Source organism: Lepisma saccharinum, chromosome 23, assembly GCF_977018435.1.
Source record: "Lepisma saccharinum chromosome 23, izLepSacc3.1, whole genome shotgun sequence".
NCBI lineage: Eukaryota > Metazoa > Arthropoda > Insecta > Zygentoma > Lepismatidae > Lepisma > Lepisma saccharinum.
In genome coordinates this window covers 57,570,445-57,590,084 of record NC_139251.1, presented here as the reverse complement: position 1 = coordinate 57,590,084, position 19,640 = coordinate 57,570,445, and the positions used below count along the sequence as shown (strand labels likewise).

General features: G+C 36.4%; 1 protein-coding gene across 4 annotated transcripts in view; it reads left to right on the top strand.

Moving 5' to 3' along the window:
• Syn2 (Syntrophin-like 2) overlaps positions 1-18,000 on the top strand; it is a 623,560-nt gene extending 605,560 nt beyond the window's left edge. For 3 of the 4 annotated variants that reach the window (XM_083109950.1, XM_083109951.1, XM_083109953.1), the window contains one exon: positions 14,987-18,000. In XM_083109950.1, coding sequence (XP_082966076.1) covers positions 14,987-15,094 — 108 coding nt within the window. In that variant the 3' untranslated portion in view covers positions 15,095-18,000. The remainder of the gene's footprint in view (positions 1-14,986) is intronic. The other variant, XM_083109952.1, reaches the window with a different exon arrangement.
• Positions 18,001-19,640: the final 1,640 nt, after the last annotated feature.

Here is a 19,640-nt window from a genome sequence, read left to right as displayed (position 1 = left end):
AATGTGTCACATGAATGTGGATTATATGTTAACAATTCTTTATTCATTTATGGTTCAAAATTGGAGGATTTGTATTGTAGAAAATCAATATTTTACCACCATGTAAGCAGAGCCGTCTATTGGGGAAATAATGGAACAACATACTATTTGATTGTGAAATTAAGGCAGTTAATATATTGCTCGTTTTCTGAAAAAAGAAAAATAGACATAATGGGTAAAAGTGTGTTTCATTTTTGGAATCAACATGCTGAAATTATTCAGAGACTACAGGCACATAGCTCCATACTGTTTAAATAACAAAGAAGAGCACTTCGAATTGTGGCAGGGGTCAATGGGAAATATTCATGCAGAAATCTCTTCCGTAACTTTCGCTTGCTGACATTACCTTGTTTGTATATCTATGAATGTCTGGTATACATCAAACAAAATATTAGTACTTGAAACGAACGAAGATATCCATAGCCTGAACACGAGAAATAAAGATAAAATTCTTACTCTCTACAAGATGGGACCTAAAGACTCAGCAGTTGACCTGTATAACATGTTGCCCAGAGAGTTAAGACACGGACCAAAAGTGGAAAGGTTTAAAAAATCAAATCAAAACCATGCTGATTAAACATTCATTTTACAGCATACAAGAATATACAGAGGCAACACTCATCGTTTGAATGCATACAGACATATCTAATGGTCAGAGTGTGAAGGACTCAAGGTCTTGTGTATGTGTAATCAGAATAAATGTTAAATGGTATGGTTAGTTACCATACATGCAGAGCTTGCTGTTGCACATCAACCTGAAATTGTCTAGTATAATATCTTTATATGCAAGGGTTATGATACACCAATATATATATATGTGTGTATCTTATGTTTACTGAACTTTATTATCATGTATTTCTATTTGACATGTCCTATACTACAGATGTACCTACTTGTACAAAATTGTAGTCCTTGGAAGCAAATAAATCATATCATCATATCATATCATCTGTGAGACATCGAAACCAATGTCGACCAGTGTAATTAATGCATTAGTAGGGAAGTTCCTGCCTTAACTTCGAACACTTTTCTGTACACAAATTATGTATATTATGATCACTTGCACACTTAAATGACAAGCAATTATTAGCACACATCACTTGCAAAAAAGAAGGGGAAAAAATTGCAACTTTTTTCCCACTGTACGCTTGCATTTGATTGGTTCATCTTGAAACAACATGCGACATATTTTGCTTGTTGGTTCAATCTGAAGGTGCTAAAAGGTCAATTGTTAGGTTCTGAAAAAGGAAACAAAATGCACTAAATGTCAAAATCTAGGTCAGTGCTGGCAACACAAAGATCTGTAAAAATAAGACAAAACTCCTCATGCAAAGTATGACTTATCATGTGACCATGCCTGTGACCATGTTACAACTCAGAAGATCAGATTTTATACTCTTTATTTGATGTACTTTTACATTTGAATGTTTATTCTAAATGGATATGGTTTATACCAAAATTACAACTTTCTGTATGCATACTTGCCATAAGAACATTACACAAGGGCAATGCATTTGTTGTTAGGAAACAAAATATTGACAATCCATATTGATTGGTAAGCACTTAACGACTCCATGGCGGAGTGTTTAGCATAGAATGCTATGATGCCAGAGGTCGTGGGTTCGAATCCCAGCCTGGGCATGGGTGTTTTTTGTGCATGTCCCATCATCATATCATCACTCATCCTGCAGTAAAATAAATGTGTGATATTTCATAACTAGAACAGCAACATAGTGTTTTTTTTCTCAACTAGTTAAAAACAAATGTACATTTTATATTGAATGGAATAGAGAGAAATTGAATATCGAAGAAGTAATTAGAGACGTTTTTTGTCATTATTTTCTTAGTAATATATGAAGGGTCAAGGGAGAAAACCAGTCAACGCTCATCAGACTCCAGAAAAATGAATTTTAATTGCAAAATGTTACTCAACATGTAAATAAAAGGTACAAAAAAAATATGCTTTGATGAACGGAAGTGTGAAATGTATGAAATGAAAGAAAGCTTGTTTAAAGTCCAGTACAGCATCCACATTGCAGGAAATTACACCACTACCTTGCTTACGACAGAAAATTGACTTACCTGTTTTCCCCCTGACCCTTCATATGGGAAGGTTTTACATTTTAATGTTTTGTAAAGTAAATTTCTTGAAGCAGAATCCATTTTATTACCTGGTTGGATACATTAAATAAGGAGGTGAATTAACAATTCATATTTGTCATTTATATTCTAGTGGTAAAAATTGTATGTTGCTTAAAATTTGTGTATTCAATTAACAGTTCGCCTTGGTCCATCACTAATAAACATGGTGTATATATGCAGATAATTTTAAAATACTCATCTAGAAATTTTGGCTTCCACATTATACTACATAAAGAATGAATCAATAGAAAATAATTAGTTAATTCAAGTAATGTATTTAGTTTCACTAGGAAGGCAAAAAAGTCACATTAATGTGTATAATGTTAGAATTGAACTACTCAAATATTCTGAATGCTATTAACAATCCTATGGTATTGACAGATGCTTTACTTGCAATGTCATAATTGTAAAGACCTACCTAAAGAAATATGTCAAGTTAAGAATTTTTGATGTTTCAGCAAATGAAAAATAAGGTAGCAAATTAAATTACTGTAATAAAGTACTTATCTGTGAAACTGATTTATTAAAGTTCTATTATTTTTTGTGCCCACTGCCACCATCCACTCGGGAACTTTTGTGTTATAGCATGGTGGACTTCAGTTGTGTATTGTTTTGTGGTTCACTGCTAGATGCACTGTTGTTTTTTTGTTTCTGGTGTTGTCTCGTACTCTTGGGTTCTTGGTGCTGGAGTCGAAGCACTCTCTTCTGTCAATGTTTAGTGTGTGTGGAAGTGCATAATGGCATCTGTGTCTTTGATTTTTGTGTCTAGCAGAATGTGAGCTGCATGTCTCATGTATGGTTATTGTATTTGATATGCCTGGCAAGTCTGGTGGTGGGATGGTTGTTCTTAGTATCTGTCAGGTGCTGCTGAATTATTTCGTTAATGGATTTGATGAGTGTGCCAATATCATGTGCCCTACACTCTCTGCATTGTACACCCATTAGGTATTAAGTGGGGGAGGAAGTATTGTGATGCATGAGTTGTCAGCAGGTAAGAAGGTGCATGGTTCTCAACTTCTATGAGAGACGTGAATTAAAAGGACTAGATGTCATGGGTTCAGTTGATAATTAGTTGTGAATGCACAATTGCATTAGCATAAATTAGTGTGGGAGCAGTAGAAGGGAGGCATCTGTATGTCATCAATGGGTAGGTATATACAGCGTTGTTGAAGGTTTAAGAACCCGTAAATTCTAATGGGTTCTATTGGGTTCTGCTGCAGGACCGGAACCTTTTTTCTCGCACAATTTAAATTCAGTCCAAGTTGCGTATTGTTTCATTGAAAAAAAGATTCCTGTACCAAATTTAAATTGATCCAGAAAAAAGATTCCTGGACTGCATTTTAATTCACCCAGAAAAGGGTTCCTGAACCGTATTTAAATTCATCTTGAAAAAGGTTCCTGGATCGAATTGAAATACTTTATACATTAAAACGTTCTTTACGGCCTAGAAGCCATTTACACTTGCAGATTTTCTCTTCCGGGCGGGAATTGAATTTATTTATAATTCCTGGAAATTAGCAACCCTAGGATTGTTGAGGATCCATAAATCCATACATTCTAATGGGTTCTATTTGGTTCCGTAACAGGACGGGAACCTTTTTTCTCACACAATTTAAATTAGATCCAAGTTACGTTTTGTTTCATTGAAGAATAGGTTCCTGGATCATATTTACATTGATCCGGAAAACAGGTTATTGGACCATATTTAAATTGATCCAGAAAAAATGTTCCTGGACTGAATTTAAATACTTTACAGATAAAAAGGTTCTTTACGGTCCAAAGTCTATTTACACTTACTGATTTTCGCTCCTGGACCGGAATTGAATTTATTTAAAATTCCTGAACCTTTAACAACCCTGGGTATAAATGTGGATGAGTCCAATTTGACCCATGTTACCTTGTGACTAAGAGAGAATTTTTCCTTCCCCCTTAGTTGAGTGTGGTGTTATGTATGTTATGTTTGCAATGGAAGTTGATAAGAGATTACCCAAGCCCATGGTTTGCTAATAGAAATCATACTCAAATTGAAAATAATTGTGTTTGATGGAAGTGGTCCTCGAGCATTTCTGGCACTCTCTCTATCTATTAAGGTGCCCCAAAGGCTCATCATCAGAACAGTATCATTTGCATGTGTTCGAGTTTGTTGACTATTTTAGTAGTTGCAGGATTCTCACACACCTGGAAAACCTGGAAATCTCAGGAAATTTGGAAAAATATTCTCAGGGAATTTTGAAAAAAGTAATATTCTCAGGGAATTTGAAGAAAGTAATATTCTCAGGGAATTTGGAAAAAGTCATATTCTCAGGGAATTTGGAAAAAAGTAATATCCTCAGGGAATTTGAAAAAAAAAAATATTCTCAGGGAAAATCATCTTAGTCAACGAGTTCCAACGAATAGCTGAAGGACTAGAATATGCTCCTGCCTGTTAATAGCAACAATTACAGTAGACACCAATAGTTACAACTTCAGTATGTGCATTACATATTAATTACTATTGTGTCCATTTGTAAACTTCTGTTTCTCAAAAGTGTGAAAATATTTGTTCTACACCATTTTGACATTGATTTATGACCACCACTGCATGCACTGAAAGTAATTTGTTGAAGACATGTTTGGCGAGAGGGTGCTGCTAGCGAATGTGTGGTCACTTTGGCTTCCAAGCTACATTGAAGCCTAAGTTGATTTTGATTCCATTCTAAAAATTACAGTGGAGGAATTTGATACTGAGTGGAGGTTGTTAAGTCGTTTTATGTGGTGAGATGGTACGGGAAGGCAAACCACTTCTTTTCTATACTTGATGCGAGTAAGGACTAGTGGCCTCCCCAATGGCACAGTGGTAGCGTCGTCGCCTTGTAATAAAGGGGTCCCGGGTTCGATACCCGGTGGAGGCACAAGTGGTTCGGATCCCACTTTAAGCTGTAGGTCCAGTCCCAATTAGCCTTACTGTGCATAAAGTGGACTTAAAACAACCAACCAAAAGTAAGGGCTAGCAATGATGTCTGACTTGCCTTTCAGCTTTGCTACACCATGCGGATAGTTTATGCTCTATGTAGGCCTAAATCTGAAATGGTGACTATCTGGTGTCCTAGATTCTCCTCCCTGGAACAGTAGAGAATGTTTATTGCAAAATTTTGGTAACACATTCAACTTTTGTTTGCATGTGTGGTTCAAAGGAGCACATCTGCATCTGGTTTTTCATACACTGCGGTTATAAATTGGTTGCTTCTCGGTCCGATAGTTGATGTTGCCATGCTTTTCCAGTTCTATGACATTTTGAGTGTGGAATGGATGTTGTGAGGAATTCTAGCTCCTTCTGTTTTTCTTTGTATGTATCACTGTGGTATCATCTGCATTTCATGTGCAACATATGAATTGGAGTATGTCCTTTTCAGCCACCTACGTGATTATGATTGCAGTGAAAGCTGATTGAAATCATCCCAAAATTGAAAATAATTGTATTTGAGGCAGATTTCCAGTCATCTCTGACATTGAGATTTATACTAATTGTCAATCACCTTTCTACTTAACGTATTGCTATGTCTTTGAGAATCAAGTTATTTGTGTTGCTAGAAAGTTTGGCACTGCGAGCTTGAACTATGGAGGATACCAGTTCTTTAGCATCTGCACTATTGTGAAACATATAATTTGGTTTGTGGTTGAACTCTGAACTTTGTTTTTTTAGCCAATAAACTTTGTAAATCAGTGCCGTGGATAAAGAAGTACTTTATTTCAGTATATTAATAAGAATATTGTTCTTCATATGTAAGAAGAATATTTTGGAATATAGCTTATTAGGATGGACATTTGCATGCAATAATAAAGAATGAAATCTTATAGTAAATACAGTCAGCTCCATGGTAGTTGATCAACAACAAAAAAGTGACTAAGAAAATGCACCCGTACATATTTTGTCATTCTCTTTATTTATAGTACAGAGTGATTCAAAAGTTGCATAACCCCAACTTTAACCTATAATAAAATGAAACCATAACAATAATTTTCACAGTGCAATTTGTAAATTAAAACATGAAATTGCAAATTTCTCTAATCTCAATATATAGTCATACTTTTTCAGACTTCCAATATTTCCCACATAGATTATGCACAGTTGTGGTTTTGCTACTTTTGAATCACTCATTATAATTTGGGCCATATTTCTACATGAGTGTATGTTGGGAATTTATTTTTACCTGTGGGTGAACTATAGTCACTGTTGAAAATGGCTTTTTGCATTTATATCTTAACATGTAACATTGTCACCTTGTAATCAAGGAGCCCTGAGTTCCAGTGGAGACACAGTGGAGGTAGGGCATCTGACTGTCATGCGGGAGACCCAGGTTTGATTCCCCAAGGTGAATGATCTAAGGTCGGAATTGTCCTTGTCCCCGCATAAAGTGGCTAAGTAGAAGAAAATGATGCTGTGCACATCAGATAAATGTTGGGTTATTTTGTACTTTATTACGCTTCAAGTTTACCAATTTTTAAGGTGCTAATCTAAAAAAGGAGAAACAGTCGTTTCCATCCATCTGTGTTAATGTCTAACAAATAACTCTGGATCTAAAAATTTGAAGTATTTTCCTTTTGTTTCCATTCGTGATCAACATTTTTGAGGTTGGTACAAGTTACGTATAATCTAGTGTGGGAAAATATTGAAACACATATGTTTAGGGAATGAGACTTGAACTGATTATGATTAATTCTATATATTATCAGAGGCAGTGTTTGGGAAGTAACTTTTTAAAAATAACTAAGTTACAGTTTTGGTGACTTTCTGCTGAGAATTTTCTGGTAAACATTTGAGACACAATCAATGATCATTAATTGTAATACATGAAATGGAAATATCTATTGGTTCCAATTGAAATTTCAATTGGTATGAATTGTTTTCAGTTGGATTCCCAGAATCTCAACTGAAACCATTTGGAAATGCAGAATAATTTCCAATTGGTGAATTGTATCCAATTGTAAATTCATATATATTGCAATCAATTGTTTTAAATTGTAAAATCAATTAGATATTTCATTACTGTTTATAGTGCACAAATTCTACTGTTTTCAACTATCTGCTATGTGAATTGAAATGTAGTGAAATCCAATTGTAGACCTATTGTGCCAGAAAAACAATGTTTCCTACTATATGCCCCAGCTGAAAATCTTTCTTATTGGTTCCAATAGACAATAATAGTTTTGAGACACTATTGGAACCAATTGGTGAATTGATGAAGAAGTCTTCATATATTTATACAAATATATTCTTACAACAACTAAATAAGTGATGGAACAAGGAGTCAGCTTGATATTTCATTTTATTTTGCTCTCTCTATAAATATACATATACTCTTATTAAACTTTGAGACTTCTTGCTAGCTAAACTACCACATTACCAGAGAATGCAGAAATCCACCCAGAACACTAAAGTCTTCGTGTGCAATTAGAAATAGCACACTGCAATAAAGCGTGGATGTTCTGAATTTAGCATGTGACAAAGCCTGACTTTTTTGCCTCATGTGATTTCATGAAAATCCTTTCACCTTAGCATGCATGGATGCTCTCTCTCTCTCTCTCTCTCTCTCTCTCTCTCTCTCTCTCTCTCTCTCTCTCTCTCTCTCTCTCACTCACATATTCATTACATTAAGAGCATGAGGAACAGTTTTCTTGAGGCTCTTCCCTCCTCGACACTTGCCAACTTAGCTCATTTTGACCCAAATCTGGCTCTTTCGTGGACTGGTTTGACATTGATCTGGGGCACTTGCCCCCATACCATCACTGGCTCCAACCCATATGGACCAACTTTTGCCATGAGTATATATATTGCAAGTGATGTGATATTGGTTGCATCCCCCCCCCCCATCCCTCTTACTTTTCCAGCTACTTTTTGCAGCGTCATGGCTGACGTGAAGATGACATAATATTGTTATGCGGGAATCCTTCATTTTCAATTTTATATGACCATCGGTAGATTATTGAGATGGGTGATGCTGCCAGATCTAGAAGGTGAAAAGTAAGAATAAATTTCCATCACTTTAAAGTTAATGGTAATAGCAGTACTACCCCCCTCCCCCTGTGGCACCTAAAATTAACCTAGGAAGCACTTTGTCCAGCTTTCATAAATCTAGCTCCTTGAATGTCAGTTTTAACTCCATTTAAGGTGAAATTTACCACACCAAGTTTGGCAACACTGCCAGGATGACTAGGAGACAAGGAGAAAAGCATTGCACTTATGGGGATATTATTTTATTTGTTCTCTTGGGAATAATCAAACTTCTGATGTCGTAGAAAAAAAATGTCAATGGAAAGAGGAAAGATTGAAGATGTAATTGACAGGCAGAATAGTCGAAACTTCCATTTGATTAGCCGCAACTTGAAGTTGAAGTTCATTCCACGTAAGGAATACATGGGATTCTGAAAATTCTTATTTGTCATATTTTTCAAGTATCGTGTTTAGCTAATAATCAACATAAAAAAAAAACTTCCACTTGCAACATGAGAAGAAATTTATATTCTGTTATCTGTCGGTATTTTTTTTTTTTTTAGTAGCAGTGACCATTCGGACAATACTAAAATAAATGCACAACTGGTGCAAAACTATCCCCCTTCCCCTTAACTGATTTTCTATTTCTCTATTTTCCTCTTTCTTCCCCACTATATCACATGTGTCTTTCATTTCCTTTTGCTTTACCTCTGATACACACTACTTGCTGGAAGGTTTTCAAAACATATTTCCGGAACAAATGAAACTTTGAACAAAAGTAGATCTTACACAGCTTATATTGAATTGTTCTTTCTATTGTTCTTGCGTCTATAGACATAGTACTTGATTAAGAAGTAAACCATAACATCATAGACTCTGTGTCATAGGCATGTCCAGACTTATTTATTTTCTGGTGCCTAAGATTCTGTCCTCCTCCGTGGCCGTGCGGGCTAAGCCACTATGTTTTGGACTCCGACTGCGGGACAGCATGGGTTCAAGTCCACCTGGGTTCAGTCTCTGGGGTTCTCGACCTGTGTTTAAGACCGCTGGCAACCCACCACCGTGAGGAAATTGCGGAGCTACAAGTGAGTAGCGTAACCCAGTCTCGGAAATTTCCTATAATGGCTGGGGGTTCAAGGTGCTGACCACATGTCACCCCATTAACGATTGAAAATCTCCACACCTGTAGGTAGAATTGTGGGAGGGAGAGTGGCAGTCAGATCGGCCTACACCCTTCAAGGGCTGTCGAGCCACGGGTTGGGGTTAACTGTTGTAACTTCATACTTCTTTTTCACAAAACTATTAGGTATATGAAGATGAAATTTTCAGATTTAGTGAGAGTATTCGTTATCACTTTAGCAGAAGAGTTCTTTTTTTTTTAACAACTTATCATTGTGACAATAAGTTCAGGCTGATTTGTGAAAGAGCTCTCTGCAATTTAAGTGAAAAAACATCTTCCTTACTACACGATTACTGATTGTTGTGTTACACAATATGACATTGTTTTGGAGTGAGAGAGAGTGGGGTATCTCAAATTAAACAAACTTCCTTACTTTCTTTTTTACACAGATGATATTTTCATTATTTTAATGGTAGTTTCTTCATGTTTTTTTATTTTTTATAATACAGGATGTGTCCAGGTACCCTGGCACCCTGGGCCCTGAGCATGCCTATGCATAACATGGATCTACTATCAATATGAAATGGATAGTAGAACAATTTGAATAAACAAATCTGTCTGTTTATTATTTGTTATTTGTCTAATCTTTTGCTTCATGTTAAATCCACATGAAAAATCACTTTTTACTCGCACGTGTTGAATTTGTAATTTTTAATTCTAAAAATTTTGAATACATTGAGACAAGTACATACATACAACTACACTAAACTGTTAGGCCACTTCTTCTCCCCCTTCAATGTCTACATCATGTGAATGTCGAGAGAAGCAGGATGAAATCCAACCTGAAAGGCCTATGCTGGGTGAATACAGAGAACAGAAAGCACTCCAAGATTCTGCATCTGCTTCATTCTCCGGTGCAAATTGGGTAGATGTACAGATGAGATTTCGCAACCGCTCTGTCAGTGTTCCTTTTGTGGTTAAAACCTTGAATGTAGCGTACACTGGTATGAAACCTGCTGATGCTAATGCAATGATCCACCCTGATATTACAGTCCAAGAGGGGAACAGCTCTGTTCCATACGAAAGTCGTTTGTCGCAGGCCACAAAGGAACAAAGGACACAGACTAATGTTGCGGGAGTTAGGAATATCCAGCACAGCCACCACAGTCCGTTCACTGTCCTTGGACCGTGGACAAACTTCAGAACTCTTGCGTAGTTCTTCATTCCATATATCCACACGCATGCAAGAATCTCCATGAGGCATATAAGAACTATTGTGAGGGGTGCGTAGGTGTCCAGAAGTTTTATCCAATAGATGCCATTCCTTTGAAGGCAGAATGCAGAGCCCATGAAGAGGAAGAAGGTCACTGCTATGATGCGAGGCATTCTGCTATTCTTTTCGTCAGGATACACGTCGTAGAGGCTCCACTGCGACGCATCCAGTTGAATTACTATCCAGGCGATCGTGACCAAGAAGATGGAGAAGAAAATGAAAACGTTCCACAACTGAGGAACTGGAATTTCAGCAATCATTGCCGGATATATGGAGAACATTACTGCTGGCCCGTCCTTTGCCAGAGAGAACACTGGAATGCCTGTCTCCACGTGTAAGTACCCCAGACCGCAGAATAATACCAGTCCAAAGATGATGCTGACCACTGTACTCAGAGCAGGGACGCAAAACACTTCCCACCAGCAGTTGTGGTTGACGTAGTTGAAACGGGCTCGGTGAACGGCCATGCCTAGTCCTGCTCCAACTGTGAACAACGCTTGAACTGCAGCATCCACCCATGTTTTGATGCTAAGGAATTCCTCCATTTGCGGCACCACATATGCTCTCATCCCTCTCAGAGCGCCAGGGAGAGTAACCGCACGCAACAGCATGATGATCATGGCTAGGTATCCCAGAGGCATCAGGGCATAGAAGCTAGTCCGAATATTCTTCCACCCTAAGGAACAGCAGACAAGGATCACAGAGTACATCAAGATATGAAAAGATATCATCTCCCACACAAGTCCTCCAGGGTTGTCGATGCTTTTCGATGTCCTGAGGGCGAATCTCGTCAGAAACTGCTCTGGTGGAGTTTCTGGAGTGCTGGCAACGCTACCACTTCCTAGTTCGGTGCAATTACCGTCATTCCAGTAATAATTGCAGACATTCCAGTCGATGTGCTGGTGTAGAGGAAAGTACGTGAAGAATAGGGAGTAAGTTCCTATGATACTTGTGTACGCGCACAGGAAAATATTCAGGACAAGTGTTGCATATCCAGTTCCTTTCATAATTGGTGACGCATCAAACACTTTAATGAAGCCCCCACTCGTGAACTGCGCCACGACAGTCTCCAGATGGAAAGCTGGTAATCCGCAAATCAAGATCATGAGGAGGTAGGGAATGAGGAAGGCTCCTCCTCTGTGAACGTAGCATAGATAAGGGAATCTCCATACACCTCCGATGCCGATGCAGGGGATGAGGTAGTAGAATGCTTTTTCCATCCTCTTTAAGTACTTCTTCGCTTCGGCAGGATGTGCGTCGGGCTCCATCAATCTTATGTGGTAAGTCTCCTGCCGGATTCGAAGTTCGGAGATTATTGAACGCGAACATTCACTGATGGAGTACTGTTCAACCATGGTAGCGAACTTCACCGCTCTGGTGAGAAACTCTTCGCTCTCTTCCTCACCTTCATCATCGCCTCTCGGCTGTTTCCTTCGGAAGCCCTTGAGACGAATCAGCTTTGCGGTGGCCTTTCGTAGTGGGCTTTGAGAAGGGTTCACCTCAGTTGATGGCCCAGCCTCACCACATGTACTTGTATCTATCGTGGTGTTTTCGACACTTGACTGTGAATGCTCTTCACTTGGCATGTTACTTGTATCTTCACTGCCTTTTTTCTCTTTCGCTCGTGAATATATCACTCACTATTCTTTTTTTGTTAATATTTTTTTGCTTACCGCAAAAATATACGTTTAGTGCTAATCTGGTTTTTCACTGCACTAATTCCATGGAAATTCTTTGCCGATATTTAAAATATCAACAATAAAAAATATCCATGGTATTGCTTGTTCTTTATGCAAGAAAATTGGCATATCTTCCATTGTTTGAAACAATTAATATACAAAGTAGGCTAATTTTAAAGATATAGCAACCAGTGCAGTGACTAAGAGGATTCTAATCTTTTTAATTTAGTAAATGTTACTTCCAGCTTCAAACACTGAATCCGAAATAAACACACACACACACCTGTATACAAATTTTTTAACAATATTATTTCTGTTTGATAAATAATCAGGTAGAAATCTGCTTAATATGTTTTAATAAGTTGCATAATAAAGTTAATTTCATGTAAGTCATTTTCTTGGAAATATCATATCAAGTTGGCCATTCCCTGAGATAGTGATAATGCTATCATCTTGTAATCAAGTTGTCTTGGGTTATTCCCGGCAAAGGCATGCACAGTGGTTCTTATTCAACTTTAAACTGAACATCCAGTCCCGATTAGCCAATGTGGGCATAAGCTGTACTTGAAAGAAAACTTTTGACTTTGAGACCGAGAATCTCAAAATTAAGTCTTGGTTTCATCTCGATTTTTCAGAGACCTGTCAATCATACAAATCATACAATGATAATCACACAAAATTTTGTCTTCACGGCATGATTGATGGCTATTAGAAGGGAGCAAGCATCTGGGAAGATTTAAAATTAGATTCTGAAGCACCTCAACTGAAATACTTGAATTTCTTTAAAAAAAAAACATTTGCTTGCAAGAAATGAATTTGAGTCAATCAATCAAGCCAGTTTCAATTATTTTGAACAAGTACTTGCATACTAAGCATGAATATGATATCCAATATGTTCAATTCAGATCCATGAATAGGAAATCTTCAAGATGTCTAAGGAGGATATCTAAAAACCCATCCAGCTTTTGAATATGCAATATATGTTCACAGCTTATCCACAAATGGACAATCATTTTTATATCCATGTGATATTTTTTGTATATCTAAATGTGAATGTTCCTGAAACTTAGGTAACACTTAAAATGTACATTATACACCATGCAATTGAAACATTATTTGAGATTTGTATCATTATGTTCATCACATAATATTTTCCCTTGCCCAAAATATATCCGTGGCATATCTATCCTTAAAACAAATGAAGTGTATATCTCCTGGATTGGCTAATAGATATCCACAGGATATCCAATAAATAGTCATGTATCTGTTGGATTTCCAAACCTTCTGGTGCAAATATTCATCGGACATAAATTAGAAAGCGGTCAATAGTTAGTGTGCTTTGTGGTAAGTAAATCCTAGAAATATGTTACCTTAGCACACTTACAAGATATATTACATAGAAAGTTGTGAAAAAAATGCAGGTTCAACAAGGACTTAATTAAACCTGGGGTTTCTGGTATACTGTGCTATTGCTGTGGCAACTAGGCAGTATTACTGACAGAGACAACTTCACTCAGATGAAACAGTGGAAATAAGGAAGTACATGAAAACCAGGACTGACTCGGTAGCTCAGCTCATAGAGAAATGGCACAGTATGCCAAAGTCCTAGGTTCGAGTCCTGGTCAAGCCTGCATTTTTCTATGTAGAACTCCTAAAAGAGTGTGCTGTGTACAAGTAGTTGGTGAAACAAGACAGCCAACTCATTGGCTGAGCATGTTAATTGCTCTTCTCCCAATCTCTCCACCAAAGTTCATGGGTTTGAGTCCTGGCATGGGTGTTCTTTGCGAGTACTCATTCATGAATTTCATTTAATCATCACTCATCCTCATTATTGTGATTAGCCAAAAGTGGCAGAAAGAGGCCTCCTTGATGGTGCTTTGGTAATGTCATCATCTTGGTTCAATACACAGTGGAGGCACATAGTGTTTCAGATCTCACTTTAAACTGTAGATCCCATCTCGATTAGCCTCTCTGTGTTGAACATGGACTTAAAAACAAACTAAAAGCAGTAAAAAAGTGATTCAAATTTTTAAAAATACAAATACAAAAATAGTAAAACATGACAATAAATACTGTCAATGGCAGCAAGCCATGCAGTAGGCAGATTAGCCCATTTCAGATGTAGGAGAAATATAGATTTGCACTTAGCTATGCAATCATATTGTTAATGAATGGTGGGCTATAATCAGACCGCATCTTTTCTGCAAGTATGTTGTAACCACCTATTTCAAATTCTAATCTCTAGATGTCACAATATTCTTCATTGCCGAATTTTACTTGAACCCATGTCAAATTGCATTGCACTTTTGTTTATACTCTTAAAAATTGCATTGAACAATTTACATGAAAACTATGGAAATTCTTTACAAGGATTCCACTTTGTATTTTGCAGTTAGTGACAATTTAGATCTGAAGAGTAAGCTTTTATGTTATTTTCATTAATTATTTCTAAATTATCTATTCAAAATATGGTTTCAGTAACTTTTTAATTTTCTTTCTTTCAAAAAATTGTTACAGACAAACATTCATAAATGTGCGAAAATCTACATAAATTGTAACATATATATCTGTGGAAAGAGGACATCTTGTAGATTACAAAATGATTTGGTATATAATAACAAACTTAGCAACATGTTTTCTATGATTTTCTGAAAAACACCAAAAAAACAAAACAAGTCTGGGTAAAAATATGGTATTTTTAGGCCCGTCCACAAAAGGGCTTAATTCTATTCATTGCTGAATGTGCACATTCTTACTTTCAGGAGCTGGAGTGTTCTTCTCTGCAAAGTCTTCTATTCTGCATGCACGCTTTTCTAACTGCCAAGGTTGCATCAGTCGATCCGGCGTTCCTCAGCTCCAAAACACCATAGGAATTGTGAAACCACTGTCGCAGAGAAAGGCAGTGGGGCGTATGTTAAAGTAACAGACAGGTTGCAGAGAAGTAGCTACCACGTTCAATGGTGTTGAACCTAGGTGCAAAAAGAATCCTTGTGCAGCTGGTTTGTGCATTGTCTCAGAAATAAACCAAATAATTTGTTGTAATATATATGTACATAATACAAGATTGCACAACTAAAATTTTTGAAAACATGTTTTAATTTTGTTGTTTTTACTTAAATTTAGTTCGAATTATAAAAAAAATACAAAGCCAAATAAAAACAGAGATAGCGTACTTGATTTATGTGATATATACAGTAAAATATGGAGAGTATTTGTACATATGTATATTTTTATGAAACACTGCAGTCTTAGTTGTGAAATAGATGCAAAACTCTGTAAATTTGTTCAACAGGGAAGTAAAATGTGTATTCACTCTTATGCAAATATGTAATAATCCTGTGTAACTTGTGAAAGAAAGCATAATTTATTCGCCTATTGACTTAACTGATTCCCTGCTAAATATGTAATGTTTATGGCCAATTCTGGCACTGTTTGTCAGGAGTGGCTAGCGATAGCTTTAGCAACTTGCAGATGTAGCATTGACTTGTGATGACACATATTTATTGTCTCCTGTGCAAAATATGCAAACAGCACCAAACCTAACCTATTCACATCTTTATTTCTGGTATTAGACGCATATGTGTGTAGGTTAGGCAGGTCAAGCTTGGTGGTTTGTATATATCTTCAAGTTGCTATGACTGTTGCTAGCAGTACGTGTATTTGTCACTCTTGATTTCAGGCTGGTTCATTAGATGTTACTTTTTTTGTTGTTAGTTTTCTTTCAAATTACACCAAATTTGGTAACCAATTGTAAAGAAAATTACAAATAATCTTTCAAAAAGTGACTTCTAATGAAATCAGCCCCCCTCCCCATCATACACGAGTCATTATATTTTTACTAGAACAATGTTGGGAAAAATAATGCTTCTCATTTATTGTTTCCAGTTTTCAAAACTCCCATGCACATACTATTATTCATTATTCAGTGTTTGGCACTGAAAATACCGCTAAGATATTATGTAGGTAAATTTTCATATTTCCATGTTGATGATTTTATTGATTGTCCAATTATGGTAATTAAGATGGACCACTGCCATCATTAACACAGGTTATATCATCTACCGTCCCTGTCCTAGATGCTGTAATCTGTGCTAACGAAGGCAGCGGTCCTGCAAAATTAATCGGACAATCAATGAAAATGGCATCATGGAAATATGAAGCTTTACCTGCATAATATTAGTCATTGGTTGATACTTACATCATCAATAAATCATATATAATAACTTGAAATTATACCTGAGGTATCTCTTACAGAAACTTTAATACGTACAACCTGTATTTCCCATGGAGCAAGGAAGAAACTATTTACTAGATAAACATTGCAAACCGAGAATTGTATTAAGCATAGGTTTTTCCATGGGCGTTGCAACAAATTTTGTCCTGTAATTTTTTGTTTCACTCATTTGGCACCCTTTTGGCTGGTTTGACAACCGCCATCATAATTTTCGAAGTTACCCCTTGCGATGGATTGTCCAATGCTATCACATCAGGAAACAACATGTGAGGGGGTTTCAATCTTGCTCAGCAACATCACAGTAATATGGTCCATCACGATCTCTATTTGAACAGTGGGAGAAAGGTACTGAAATCCGTAGGTGAATATAATATATTTCTTCGCAAGTTACAGAGGATTATGTCTTTGTGTAAGAGGTGAATCTTAACCGTGTTTGTGCTATGAATTTAAAAAGTGTATGTTTTTATTGGGAAGTTTTCTTTATGTGTGTAGTTTTTTATGGTAAAAGAACTGATATTTGTAGTAGCACTTCGTTTACTGCAGTGACAACCATGATCTTTCTCCCCGTTTAGTCCATTGAAATTTGTGTTTCATGTAATGGAGTGTTGCTCTCAGGAAGAGAAAATAAAGAAGAGTATTTTTAGTGTTGCGTAAAAAATAATAAAAATATGGAAAACGAATGAGTGATTAATTTGAAGTATGAACGAGAGAATGGGTGATACCTCAAGGAAGACAAGGAGAAGAATGTAAAAAAAAATGTAGTGCCTCACTCAAATAATAGTAATAATGTATAGTATTGTTAAATATAAAAAAATAATATGCTTTGTTATAAATATGATCAGAAATATAGAATTGAAGACAGGAATTATTTTTCTCTCTCTATTCTGGAGTTCCTTTAACTGACTTCAAGAGCAGTAAATAAATAGATATTTAGTGATTCCTATGCTACTATAAATTGGATTACTAGAATAATAATTAGTCTCACTCTTAACAATCCTCTTTATTAAGAGAGTGTTAGAACTAAAGTATGAGGGTCAGTCAAAATTGAGTTGCACTGGCATGAAAAAAATGGAATGTGAAAGACAGTTCTTGTATTTACATGAAAGTAACTATGAAAACTACTTTTCTACATGATCACAAAGTCATTCGTCACAGCATGACACAAGTTTCTCTCTACCTTGTTCGAAGAATTCTCATCCGAATTTCTATAACAATTCTTGCATCGCTGTTTCAGCTTCCTCATTGGAATGATATTGCTGCTTTGCAAGTGCTTCTCATCTTGCCCAAATAGATGGTGTGAGATCTAGACTGTCAATCAGTTCGTTAACGCATTCAACATTGTTCCTCATTGTCGCAGTTGATGATCTTTCTTGCCGGTAATCGTCCTCAATATCCGTATCCCCATTCTTGAACAACGCAAACCATTTTGCAATCGCTTGGTACAAAATTGGTTTATCACCGTAAACTTCATGCAATTTGCCGTGAATCTCAATAGGGTTACACCTACAGAAAATGAATCACTGTGTACACTTCCAGTTTGGACACATTGGGCCTCCCACATGGTGCAGTGGTAGCGTCATTGCCTTGTAATCGAAGGATCCCGGGTTCGATACCCGGTGGAGGCACAAGTGGTTCGGATCCCACTTTAAACTGTAGGTCCAGTCCCGATTAGCCTTACTGTGCATAAAGTGGACTTAAAAACCAGTCTCAAACCAGTTTGGACACTACTTCCAACAGATGTGACATGTTCACCACTGATAACATCTGATCCTTGTTATGAACCACATTCTTCAAAAAGGTCTCTTGCCAACAAAACGTAATGAGCAGGGAACGAATTTATATGTAAATGCATATTTATGTATGAAGCTTAAATTAGTTTTATTTTTGCATTATCTTTGCTCATCATGGTATGTTGACTCAAAAAATTCACTTTTTATTTTCCATACTTGTGCATATATTAGGTTTTGGCTCATATTTTACATATTTTAGTTATTTTTATATATTATTTCCATATTCCAGAACATTTCTCAACATATAATATATATTCGTGCAATAACTACATGTCCCCGTGTGACCGAAAGAGTTGGGTTAATTTCTTGCGAATAACTGACAAAGTCCAACGGGAAGTTAAAGAAACGAAAGTTTACGACCAATTGCGTTAATTACAAGTTTTCTGTCATCCGAACAATATGTTTTTTTTTCCTCAATTTTATACCTCCAAACTGTACATAAATAAGAATTTCATGTGTTTATTTACAGTTGTTGTCAACAATAGAAAATGAGGACTCAAGCATCGGCTCCTGGTTGTTACAAACGTTCCTTTGTCATCGTTAACTCCATCAAATATTGCAAATTTGAAATACACTCTTCTTACTTCTTGTAAAAATGAATGCAGTTTTAGTCAATAGAAAATCATCTCAAGAGACAACAAAAGGAAATTCACATTCAAACACTTACAACAATTTTTCTTTTGTTCAGTGTTTTGGAAACAGAAAATGAAAACACATTTTGTGTTACATAGAATTTTCAGCGAAAAATGCAGGCTCGACCAGGACTCGTACCCAGGTATCTGGCATACTGTGCCATTGTTCTACCACTGAGCAACCGAGCTAGCCTGACCTCGCCTGATTTTTTGCTGCCGCTGTTTTACCTGTGTGCCTAAAAGAAACATTTTGTGTTGCTTTACAATTAATGTCAATGTAAGTATACTGTATTTTATGTAACTCGTGTAGTGTCTTATATTATTAAAATGGTATTTTTTTTTAATTTTAAGTCCGTACTTAACTCCATATTTTGGTGAAAATAACTAAATATGTATTTACCTATTTAGCACATTTTTACTATACACAAATCTGTTCCCTGTTTATGAGTAAGTGCAACTTATTTTTTGACCAGCCCTCGTATTTTCCCAAAAGTTTCAAGGGATAGTGAGCAGTATATGCTCAGATGGTGGACTGTATCAGGCTGCTCTGAAGGGTGTCATAGCACTTGTAAATATAAAGATTAATTACATGTGATACTAGAATTATGGTAACCATTTATAGCATTACTTTTATAAGTAGCTGACCAAAAGTTGTCACCCTTATAACAAAGACTATCTTTCGAACTTGACATATGTTTAAAAAAAATGTTCAGACTTAACACATTCCTCATCGTACCTAATTTTGCACTGGGAAGTTTGT